Source organism: Lampris incognitus, chromosome 17, assembly GCF_029633865.1.
Source record: "Lampris incognitus isolate fLamInc1 chromosome 17, fLamInc1.hap2, whole genome shotgun sequence".
Taxonomy (NCBI): domain Eukaryota; kingdom Metazoa; phylum Chordata; class Actinopteri; order Lampriformes; family Lampridae; genus Lampris; species Lampris incognitus.
The window spans coordinates 14,375,337-14,387,628 of record NC_079227.1 but is presented as its reverse complement, the minus strand read 5'-3'; the positions used below and the strand labels follow the sequence as shown (position 1 = coordinate 14,387,628).

At 42.4% G+C, this 12,292-nt stretch overlaps 1 protein-coding gene across 2 annotated transcripts; it reads left to right on the top strand.

Moving 5' to 3' along the window:
- The first annotated feature begins 1,484 nt into the window (after window positions 1–1,484).
- On the top strand, window positions 1,485–12,284 carry c17h10orf88 (chromosome 17 C10orf88 homolog). Of its 2 annotated transcripts, none has more exons than XM_056297214.1 (9): window positions 1,485–1,656; window positions 1,797–2,020; window positions 2,746–2,940; window positions 3,507–3,576; window positions 4,479–4,691; window positions 5,037–5,165; window positions 5,525–5,672; window positions 6,552–6,771; window positions 11,267–12,284. In XM_056297214.1, exons 2-9 carry the CDS (start codon window positions 1,872–1,874, stop codon window positions 11,478–11,480), a joined length of 1,338 nt encoding a protein of 445 aa, XP_056153189.1. In that variant the 5' UTR covers window positions 1,485–1,656; window positions 1,797–1,871; the 3' UTR covers window positions 11,481–12,284. The 2 variants fall into 2 exon arrangements, with proteins under 2 accessions (XP_056153189.1, XP_056153188.1); XM_056297213.1 differs by having other exon boundaries at window positions 3,504–3,576.
- The last annotated feature ends 8 nt before the right edge of the window (window positions 12,285–12,292 follow it).

Sequence of the window (12,292 nt, the reverse complement as noted above, 5' to 3'; positions counted from 1 at the left end):
GCCGGCTTCCCACCCGCAGACATGGCCAATTGTGTAGGGGCGCCCAACCAAGCCGGCAGTAACACGGGGATTCAAACCAGCGTTCCCCATGTTGTTAGGCAACGGAATAGACCGCTATGCTACCTGGATGCCCTCCCCTGTGTATTTGAATGTAGAAATCATGAGTCTTTTTTGGTTTTGGTTTTTTTGTTTCAAACACTACCACACAGCAACCTGTGTCGATATTTACTAGTCATGTTATGCATGAGGAAAGCTGCAATATTACACATAGCACCTTTAACAGTCAACAGAACCAGCACCACTGCATTCTTTCCATGGGATTTTATTTGTTAAACGTGTAAGGAATGATATTGAATAGATAAGGATCTGATGCATTTTTACTACACACCTATATCACGGTCAAGTTGGAGTCTTTTTACTGACCACATCCGACCCATGCAACTACCCTCCCTTGTGGTCCCAAGCTCTTTTATAGAAGCAGAACTCACTTGTTGTCAGGTTCACCTGTTGAGACTGAACGGCAGGTCAATTGTTCCACCCGTTTCTATTTTCCAGTGTCTTCCTGGCCCAGACTGGAGATACCATCCTGCAGACAACATAGCAGCTCATGAGGGAAAACCTCCTCTTCACCCACAGACCTGATAAAATGAACTGAACAATTATTTAATAGCATTATAATTAATTATGCATACCAGCGTCTGACTACATAAGTGGACTGGGAACAATATTTATTAGATTAACTGGGTCCAAGAGAATTATTATGGTCTGCCTAAGCTATTACCCAATGTGCATCATGAATGGCAGAAGTCACAAGTAAAATTATGCCATAGAAGGGGGTTGGTCTTTGAACACCAGTTTTGACAGAATTAGGAAATACAGCAGCAGGTATAAGACCAAGCATCGATTCATGAATAAATTAACTAAATAAACTACCTACCTTCTTCTTTAGTGTTTATTGGCGGTTGGCAACCGCCTTGGAGGTGTATTATCACTACCTACCTAAATTGTAGGCAGGGGTATAATACATACATAATTTCTAATTATAGAACTATTGACAACACTTTTCCATTTCAAACTTGAGAAAAGCGATGCTGCCAATCTTATTAGGAAGACAGAGAGTGATCTTTACATACACTAATCTTTAGGGCTCTGTCTCTGACGCTTTCCGACAGTTATCCTGACCGATCGTACATCTCCAAGTTCCTCCCCCTTCAAACTTTTCGACCGCATTGTGGGTCCTTAAAAAACTCGTCTCCTCTTGTTCCGGCTACAATCCGAACACGATACATATGCCCTGTTCTCAACGACTGTCTTGAATCATTCAGGTAATTTGATGCACTCTTCTTCCTTTTCATTTTAATTTCAACCCCTCCCGTGTCCCCATTTCCATTTTCAATTTCGCTCTCCGACTCCGACATCATTTCCGCTATCCTACCGATCAGGACTCTGGGTTGTCTACTGCCCGAGGGCCTATCCCGCCACGGGTCGCATTGATATGACGTCACGCAACAACATCCCACAGCTTCGTCGTAGTGGTCAGTTAGCTGAGAACCCGCTGCAGTCCAATGTATAACAACAGAACTCCCCGTGTATTCCGTGTCTTTGAGGAATAACTACTGAAAATATCAAAGGCAAAGTAATGCGGATGTCGTGCAGGTAGGGAGATAAATGAAGCAAGCTCAAAATGAGTCATCAGCTAGCTTAACACATTTTCCCCGGTCGCATGTCGATCGGTCAGACTTCACAAAACTAGCTATCTAAAGTTGTTGTTGTTGTTGTTGGTACTTGTTTTTTAGTCCGCCAGCAACCCGACACAACAGCACTGCCAAAAACGGCCTGCTCTGGTCTGGAACTCACGATAAATATACACAATGGCCGACTCAGAGTCTGCTGTGACAAATGGACCTGCCGTGGGCTGCGGCTCGACTTGGGCATGTAGTGACCAGGAACTGTCCGGTGTCGTCATCGTTCACATCAACGACAGGGATCTCAGTCAGGTGGAGGGAGAGAGCACCAATGGGTATGTCATCATTACAATGTGCCGTACATAAAAGCACCGCCTATTCTAAGACCCCGCAAGATGAGGGATTTTATCTGTGTGATCAGAATTACTTTATTCATCACATGTACAGGGTACATAGGCATTTGAGTTGGCAGCCAAAACAAGAACATAGTCAAGAATGAGATTATCAAACCGCAAATGAGAACATAAAATTACAAATGAAAACATAAAATCTCGAATGAGAACAGAAAATTACAAATGAGAACAGAAAATCATAAATGGTAATCAGCATGATCAGTTCCATGGTGTGGGAACATGAACTTAGGCCATCACCAAAGATTTTGTGATGGCACCACAAAAACATATTATACTTTAGGAGCAAATCCATTTATGATGCATTAATTGTTTATTGTAATGTTTGTAATTTAACCTTTCTATGACAAATATGGGTGACACAGCTCTCTTTTATGAACCCCATCACTGGAATGTCCCACGCACCCTTGTCTAAACTGCCAACACCACTGACTCTATTAAAAGAGCTCACCTTTTTAGACAGGCTGTTAGTGTGTAGTGTTTGATGTCCTTAATATCCTATTCTGTGTTATTACTGGTTATTTGTTCTTTGATATTGAGATATTGATTAACGCTATCTAAATAAAATCGTTTTTATGTAATTATATTATTGTCAAACACTGAAGGGTCTCAGTAATCATCTCTCAACCTCTCCATGTTATCTCACCTAGTTGTGCTCCAGTGTTGTTGGAGCAGAAAGAGGGGTCTCCATGCACCATGACCCTACACTGTGGCCCCCAGCCTCCTTCCCTCATTAGCAGCCTGACTGTCATCAGTGAGGCTCGCACCATCGAGGTCTACTCTCAAAAAGGAGAGTACTATGGCACCTGCCGAGGGGAAAGGGATGACAACATACAGCCAGACAGGTAAACAGTTTCAGCTATAGGTCGTAATGATTAATCAGCTTGTCATCTAAATATGACAATTCATCTAGTTTTCTAATAACCAACCGGCTGGTGATTTTCAAGTTAACATTTGAGATAGGAGTTAGTTATTGTATTTTTTTAACCTGTGAACAGACATGGAACAACGAAGAGCTAAGTTTTCATGGTTGTGAGTGTTAATGAATGGAAACGGGAGCAGTGTTTGAAGTATACTAAAGTATATTCACTTCAAGTGAATGCGTACGATCAAAATAAAACAATATTTTTTTTCAAATTTTCCTTATAAATACAGTTTAGCCCAGTAATTTAGAATTCATGTTCATTTATCACTGTAAAGCACATATAGTACATCTTTTTTTTTTTTGCCTTGTAATTTGCATTAGAATCGTAACTGGCATCAAAGTTAGCACAGGTGAGAAAACAATTAAAATCACCCTCAGCAACTGTCAAATAAAATTGAAGAGCAGCAACTGTGGAGATTTTGGATAGGGATGAAGCTCTGTTCTTCATATAAACACTTAAAACAGTCGTCTGTTTTATTTCAGCAGTGTAGACAGAGGGCCTTTTTACAGGAAACACCTGGTGTTGGATTCTCCCTCTTTGTCATGTGAGGTAAAGGTAAGGTGTGTTGAGTCAATGTCTCATAGGTTCATTTGAAATCACTTTGTGATCAGTAAATTTTAAAAATGTGATACTGTCCTAAACCCACTTTCATTTCCCACATTGTTGTGTTGGTTGTTGTGATGAATGCTCTTCAACCATAGATAAAAATGGCTTTGTTAACAGTCATACTGCCCAGCCGCCTTTGGCATACGGCATATTGAACACTGACAAAAATATTGAAACTGATAGAAGAAATTCTCTTCTGGGAAAAGCACTCAAGTTAAACTAGAAAATACACATGCATAAATATGTAAATATTTTTATAATAATTTCAATTTCCTAATTATCACTCCCTCAATACACATTGTCTTTTCAAAAGGTTGTGCTGTTTCGTTGTCTTGTGTTGAGTGGCCACTGCTTCTTACACACCATGTTTCTGCACATTTATTTCTTTTCCTCCCACCTTATGCGTGGTCTTTTCTTTCTGCCTCCTTTTTTCCTCTTATCTATCTCCTCGCTTCGTTCCTTCTCCTTCCTCTGCACCCTGCAATCTTTTTTTCTCTGCCGTAACCCCTTTCACCTACTTCCAACTCTCACTGTCTTCATTCATTTGCTTTTTTCCTCTTACTCTTTCATTTCTTTTCTTTCCCCTCTCTTACCCCTTGTTTCTTTCAGCTTCCTTACAATTTTATTAGCCTTTCTCCTTCTTTAATCCCTTTTTCCTATCCTGGCACTGAATATCAAGATACTGTTACCACATTAATTTTCCAAATGGGCCAGCACTAAATATCACCAAAGCGAAATTCTTGTACAAGTTACCCAACATGTTAAACAAAGTGGCTCTGAAATTCAGCTAAATGTATTAATGAATTATCTCCTACCCTCCTTTTCCCATCTTCTTACCCCTCTCTTCCCAGCTGTTGTCCCTGGGCGGTAGATGCAGTGTAGTGGTGTCTCGTATTATCGTGGGCCTGCAGCTCCAAGAGCCTCAGCCCACAGGTTGTTCTCCCAGTCCAGGCCTTGATCCTGGCATTGACATGCAGAAGGTCCAGACTCTGGTGGAGGAAATGGGGACCAGCCTGTCACCAGCAGCCCAAAACCTCATGGACATGGTGCACTTCCAACAAAAGGCAGGCTCAAGTCAGACTTTACTTCATACATTTTTAACATCAGCATCTTGCCATAAACAATATAGGACATTTTTAACATCAGCATCTTGCTATAGAGTCAGCATACACAGACAGAAAAAGAAGAAAATAGGGTCCTTTATACAAAGAAGAATGGGGAAGTAAGCGTAAATAGATAGGGATTTAAAGCTTAGTGTTTGGCTGAGTCAGCTGCTTAGTAAGTCAGTGTGTGACAGAAAAGCATTTTACCATGGAGGAAGCAAATAACATGAGAATAAAAAAACAATCAGTAAATCAATCAAATCTTCCACAGTAGCTGATGCAGGCAATTGCCCTGTGTTTCCTCAGAACCAGACTTGTGCTCTCGGGGGTTTCTTGCCTCTCCTGGTGGGCAGTGGGGCATTTTCTGCCCTGGTGAGAGGAGCCAACAGGCCCCAAGAGACAGTCATGAATGGTCCTCAGGCTGCAGCTAGCATGGTGAGTGCTTTTGTCAATAATGGCAAAAGGGCAAAAACAAGTTTGTGACTAACATCACTCCTTGGTGATCACATTATTCGTAAACATTTAATTTTTGTCACACCATACAAATAAATTGCCAAGGCTTGTTTTAGAGTTGTTTAATGTAAAATCATACCCTTACATAGCTAACCTCTTTTTGATTGTTTTATTACAAAAGTGCAGTTTTTTTCAAAGATATTAAAAAAAATGTATGGAATAACTTCAGTGTGGATTTATACTGTTTGCATATCAAGATAACACAGACAGTGTTGCCTTGATATGCAAGATGTGTTATCTTGATATGCAAGATGATATGTCTTTTCCATTTTTTCCCCTAGTATGGACTCAACGCAACCATCAACAGGCCCCCTTCCCTCCCCTACACCAATGGGTCAACAGAACCGTTTCCGTCAGTGCAGAATGGATCCATGCTGTCAGATTCAGAGTCTGACTCTACCTCTTCATCCTCAGGACTCTCTCTGCCTGGTAATGAAAATGTAAACAAGAGAATTTCTCCAGGCTTCTGACATAAGTCTACAAAGTCTATAAAAAGACTGGAAGGTTGATTTTAACAATGTCCTAGACATTGTTAAAGTCAGCCTTCCTGTCTCGAGAAGTTTTGTCAGGTGTTGGAAATGTGGTTCAGTCCAAATTTATATGACAAGGAAGATGTGGGATAAAAATCATTGTCCAGCCACTGTCTGTATACATCATGCCTCTTAAAATCTTCAGATCTAGCAGCTCATCTGAATTTTCAAGTTAAAATCTGTAGAAACAGGTGTCCGGTTAGTGTAGCGGTCTATTCTTTTGCCTGCCAACACAGGGATCTCCTAATTGAATCCCCATGTTACCTCCAGTTTGGTCGGGACTGGGACAGCTTGGAAGAGTGGGGTAATTGGCTGGATACAAATGGGGAGAAACCCCCCCCCCCAAAAAAAATCTGTAGAAACTCTTTATAAAATTGAGGTATAATGCTATTGGAAGTATAACTCAGTTATATACCTATATTATGCTATAGTAGAGAATATTGTCATGCTGTGGAAAAGCTAGCCTGTCACCTTCTGGTCTTTAACCATTAATGGATATATGATCATTTAGCTGCTTTAATATGTGCTTAAAACTAAGCTTTTGTCCTCAAATTTGAAGAGGTTTTTCTCATCCATTCTCACCCATCCTGTTTACAGAAAACATTGGAGAGAGCTTTGGAAATCTTGCAGCTCACCAGAAAAAAGACACACTGCTGATTTTGGGTTCAGAACCCCTTGTAGTGAGAGGCAAAACTAGAAATGGGCCTGTGACCTGTTTGGCATCCCAACCCGTGGTTCAGAGAAACTTTGTTTTTAATTTCTTCTCTTGCTGTCCTAGCATACAGTGAGAGCCCAAGCCCGGTGAACCACGCTCAGCTTGCAGAAATGATGTCACACTTTCTGAATGGCCAGACGCCTGGGCAGGGGTTTGGTCAAGCTTTAAGCTCTACCCCCAACTTCCTGCCCATGCTGCAGACCGTGTGTGGTCAGGTGACACAGCTAAGGCTTGATGACGCTGCAGTCACAGAGAAGAAGAGGGAAACCACCACTGGAACATGGTGAGTGGGCCATTGGGGTTTTTAATGTTATTTTCTGCTTCCTTTTTCTTTGAACCTAGGGAAAGTTTAATGAGCAAGCTTTAGCTGCCTCTCATTAACTTCACATGTTCATACTCATGGATGCCCTCCATTGACACATTTGCCTCAAAACCACTTCTCTACCCGCTCCTCCATTTTCTTTACATCACTCCTTCATGGCTGAAATGGAATTAAAATCAAGTGCTCCGTGCTCTCATCTGGACTCAGTTAGATGGGCTAATACATGGGAAGAATATGCAATCTTATTGGTTTGTACTCTCATTGAATACATTGGTATCAAGATGAGTAGTGATCTCTTACTGCAAAAGGTAAAGGTCACCACTTGTGAAATCTGTGATTCAAGTCAGGTTTGTACAGAAGAAGAAAGAAAGAGAAAGAAAGCCACTTTATTTTGTCATTGCACAGGTTACAATGAAATTTGTTTTCTGCATTTAACCCATCCCATTGTATGGGAGCAGTGGGCAGCTGCGGTGCCCAGGGACCAACTCCAGTTCTTTTTCTTATTGCCCTAAATTACAGTTATAATCTCAGTGGGCTTTACATTAAGACAGTGACAAACAGAGGGATGCAGGAAACGACACACTCTCCATTTAGATTATTTTGATTTGATTTGATTTTGATACACTTTAATGATCCCCGTAGGGAAATTACACTCTGCATTTAACCCATCCTAGCTGTGTAGCTAGGAGCAGTGGGCAGCCACCTCAGTCAGGGGCACAGACAGGAGTATAAACCTGAACATGCATGTCTTTTTGATGGTGGGGAAACCGGAGTACCCGGAGAAAACCCACCGCAGACGCAGGTAGAACATGCAAACTCCATACAGAGGACGACTTGGGATGACCCCAAGGTTGGACAACCCCGGGGTTCGAACCGAGGACCTTCTTGCTGTGAGGCAACAGCACTTAACCACTGTGCAGCTGTGCCACAATGAGGAAAAACGACAAAAAAATAAACTTTTTCAGGACAAAAAAGAGAAACCTCAGGAAGAGCAGTGGAGGGTTCCCTATTCCAATGTAGATAGTTGTGCAGTAGGTGCTAGGTGGGCACACTTTGGGTAAGCGAAGGAACAAAATGTGTTCACAGCTATTGGGACTCACGTATCCTGGAATTAGCCGTCCATTTCATCAACCTTACATGTGTTCAGCTGAAAGGTTGATTTTGATCTCTGTCCAGCTTCCTCTGAGTTGTAAAACTAGTCGTAGTCTAAAGCCAATTCTATAAATCAGTGGCATTTTAAACCACAATGACATTATAAAACGGTAACACAACCACACAAATATATGACAGCCTTGCCACATGTGCATGTATGTCATGGTATTTCAAGTGGTTATTATTATTATTAGTATTATTACTATGGATTAGTCTCTTATGGTTCCTCTCCTGCCAGTGGGATTGGGCAGCTGTGACTAATGTTCTACACCAACCACGTCGTACACCATAATCAAATTTTCGTGGAATGTTGAAAGTCGTCCTAAGTTTCGGACTTTCATATTCACGTTTGTGTTTCAAATCAAAATCCCCTCTTCACGATTAAACCCACTGTTTTAGGGTATTAGCATGGGAACAGAGCATATACAGACTGCACAAAATGGCAGTGGGCTGTTCTGGCTATTGTTTTACATGGCTAACAGCCACAGCACAGGCCCGCAGTTACAGGGGATGAAATGGACAGAGGCGTTACTCATTATGAAGGACAATAGATAAGATTGTCTCTGGTAGAGGCCAAAGCGGTTTGTCGAGAGGAGGTGTGCTGCTGAAGTCACAGGACACGGTGTTAATTCCCACTGCTCTCCTATACAATGTTCAACAAGCTATAGATTCCTGGCAATCAATCAGTTTCGACGCTTTTACTACATAATGTTGTATATCCATTGAGGAAAAATGTCAGCTTGTGTTGCTTGGTTTTCATGAAGATGGCTAATTGGTTCAACAATATTATTAAATATTATTTACAGTCAAAGATTTGACATAATTTGATTTGAATGCTTTTCAGCCTCATTTAGATTCCTCAAAATAGTTTGCTCTGGTAATAGCCAGTCATTATTCAGGGCCAAAGAATGAGGGAGACAACCGCTGATTTATCAAAAGCTCTGTATATGTAAACCATTTAAAATATGCTGACACACTTGACCAAAACTGATTGATGGAAAAAAAATACCACTGTGACTACAGTGGTAATTTTTTCCCCCATCAATCAAGACACTATCTACCCTATAATTTACACAGTATGTCCTTGACTGTTCATATAAAAATGCTTTTATATACAAAGTTGTGATTACATACTCGCACTACTTCACAGTGCAAGTATGTGCTCATACTGCCTGAAAAATGACAGCCTTTGTTAGAGCAAACTGCTGCAAGTGGGTTGAGTCACAGTGTCAGTAGCGTTTGGATCCAGATCCGGGACAGGACATTTAGGACTGGAACAAACGGGTAGGTCTCTATCACACCGCAAGATGAAAGATTTAAGTCTTCTTATAAAACGAGATTGTTTTCATACCGTATGGAAAAAGCTGTATCTGCTCTTACAGCATCATAGTTAGCGTAGACTTTTAATGTGTGCCAGAAATGGTTTATAAAGGATTGCAGATGACTAATATAAGTCACCGGTTCACAAATTGCAAACATTTTAACAGACTGGATCTCTTACATTTAAAATGCAAATATATAGAAGTCTTAAGCTGTTTGGCCTAGTTCATATTTTACCATAACCGTAGGGCGTTTCTGCTGAAGCTTCAAAGCACTACTAATGTTGGGCCAGGTGGAAGAAAGGTTGCTGAGCCAGCAGACAGCAGGGATTACACATACATGTTTGTGGAAACCGAGCTCGCCACAGTTTCTGAGACTTTGGTGCTGCACTTAGTTTTCCGTGGGCTTTTTAGCTGAGGTGAAGATGGTGAAACAGCCAGCAGTTGGGCTTTTTGCATGGGAAAGGGGGATTATTTAACATCAAACCCACCTTTTATACGGATAAGTATGGGGCAGTTGGAGTCCAGTTGCAACCATAATTTGAAAATACACCACTGGAACTGGTTCAGAGGTCACTAAAGAAAGATGAGAGATTTTGCGTGGCATTCTGGGGGTTGACATTTCCGGGTTGGTGGGAAGCAAAAAAAAAAAAAAAAAAAACCTGAGTTGGACTGTCTGAGAGTTTAATATTCTGGGAAAACCTTGGACTGGCTAGTCTGAGTTGCGGTGGAGAAACTCATTGGGTGCCAGATGATTTTGAGGTCAGAGCATGTGTCTGGGATGGTGAGTGCTGAATGTGTGTGTGTGTGTGCGCGCGCGTGTGTGTGTGCAAGTTTGAGAGACAGAGACTGACTAAGAGTGACCATACATGTAGCCAATATGGTGTGTGGATGATTCTGGTTGTTGCACTGCATCTGTGTTTGTATTTAGGGTTGCTGTGTGTATACACCACGTCTGCAGTTTTGCTTCTGCACACGTGATTTTGTTCATAATTCATCTCCCGATCTCTTTAACTCTTACTCACCCCCTTCCTCTCTTTCTACCCCCCCCCTTTTTCTCTCGAATTGTATTGGCCAATTACCCCACTCTTCCGAGCCGTCCCGGTCGCTGCTCCACCTCCTCTGCTGATCCGGGGAGGGCTGCAGACTACCACATGCCTCCTCCGATACATGTGGAGTCGCCAGCCGCTTCTTTTCACCTGACAGTGAGGAGTTTCACCAGGGGGACGTAGCGGGTGGGAGGATCACGCTATTCCCCCGTTCCCCCTCCCTCCCGAACAGGTGTCCCGACCGACCAGAGGAGGTGCTACTGCTTCCCACCCGCAGACACGGCCAATTGTGTCTGTAGGACGTCCGACCAAGTCGGAGATAACATGGGGATTTGATCTGGCGATCTCTGTGTTGGTAAGCAACGGAATAGACTGCTACGCTACCTGGACGCCCTCTTCCTCTCTTTTTATGTTACTGTTTCTCTCATTTCCTTGGAAAAATGCACGACCCTTCCAGGCGTAGGGTTTACTTTTCTTGAGGCTCTTGCATAATAAAGATGCGTGCAGTCTTGGTACTGTAAGGTACTTTGGGGGAGAGCATCTCTCTCGCTTTCTCTAGCCGTTGTTACACAGAGATCCCATAATGCTGCCTTAATGAAGACCCGCCTTTGCACCAGCATAGTTTTTTTTACGCTGTGTGGTTTTCCCTAGCATGCCGACATTGCGGAAGCAGAGGCAGCGTGACATGTACACAGCAGGGTCAGCTGTCCTGTCCTGCCGCCTGACCCTGTTACACAGACGACGATTCGGCTCTGTGACTACCTCCAGTGCCGGCTTGACGCCAGAACAGCAGTGCCCACCCGTTCCGTGTTTATACGTTTTATACAGAACGCTGATGCGGATTAATGGCGCAGCATTCCCGCCTTGAAAAGGCTATGTAAAAAGTCTATCTTTCTGTCTCTATCTACCCCACACTTTTTTTTTCTCCTCCTGCAGGGAGTTAGACCAGGCCATGGAGCGACGTCTGGAGGAGATGGAGCAGAGGCTGAAGGAGCATATCGACTCTCGCCTGGACGCCCTAGAGCAGAAGCTGGAGAGAGCCTTAGTAGCTGCCCTCCCCCTGAGCTCCCTCAACCAGGGGTCCAAAGCCATGACAGGGGAGCCAGCGTTCGTTGGCTCTTCAGAACAGATAAATGCTACCCAGACCTAGGGGCTACACTAATCCCATAAAAGTAGAAGAGAAACAGACTAAACTAAAATGCCCTACAGAAGAGCTTACTAACCACCATGCCCTTGGTCTTCCTCAACCATGGAAACAAGATCACGCCACCAGGAAAAGGCAGTGCAGAGCCAAAACATCATGCTGACCAGACTAAAACACAGGCCCTACTGTCATTTCAGGAATAAAGTGAAGGACTCACTGACCGTCCTTCTTCTGGTTAGGCTGATCTATAATGGAGCGTAGTCCACAACAGGTGCCGTACTGATACAAGCAGATACTCCTGATACTGTAGACACAGCCTGGTCCAAAACAAACAGGTACTGTACAAACTCAGAAAAATAAAGATCTGTGGTAGAGTCCAATCCCTGGATGAATCTCAAGTGCAAAATTATTTCACACTTCATAAACTATACTGTAACTACACTGGGCTGGTCTAAATCACTCCTGTTTACACAGTTTTAGCCTAAAAGGACCCATGAAATAAGGTTGATGACAATCCAGGAGAGCACAGTTAACTTCAGTCTGGTTTTAAAGCTAAAAAAAAAACTTACAGAAATTCTAATTTAATGCATATACCCTCTATTACAGGTGTATGTAGAACAGGTCTAACTGTTAAAAAATAAATGTTTTAACACGGGGCTACAGTGTTTTCTCTTTGTAAATGTCTGTAACATAATGGCTGTATACTTATGTACACTGTCGAATTTACTGTTTTACCTGTGATGTACATGAATCAGATTGGTTTTAACAACTGCACTGTGTAACGAAGAGTGGAAATAAAATCTATTTATATTGTACTA

Coding starts and splice junctions, on each gene's coding strand:
- c17h10orf88 (XM_056297213.1), top strand. CDS start 1,872: ATGGCCGACTCAGAGTCTGCTGTGACAAATGGACCTGCCGTGGGCTGC. Junction 5,166..5,524: donor CTCAGGCTGCAGCTAGCATG/GTGAGTGCTTTT, acceptor TTTTTCCCCTAG/TATGGACTCAACGCAACCAT. Junction 6,772..11,266: donor GAAACCACCACTGGAACATG/GTGAGTGGGCCA, acceptor CTCCTCCTGCAG/GGAGTTAGACCAGGCCATGG.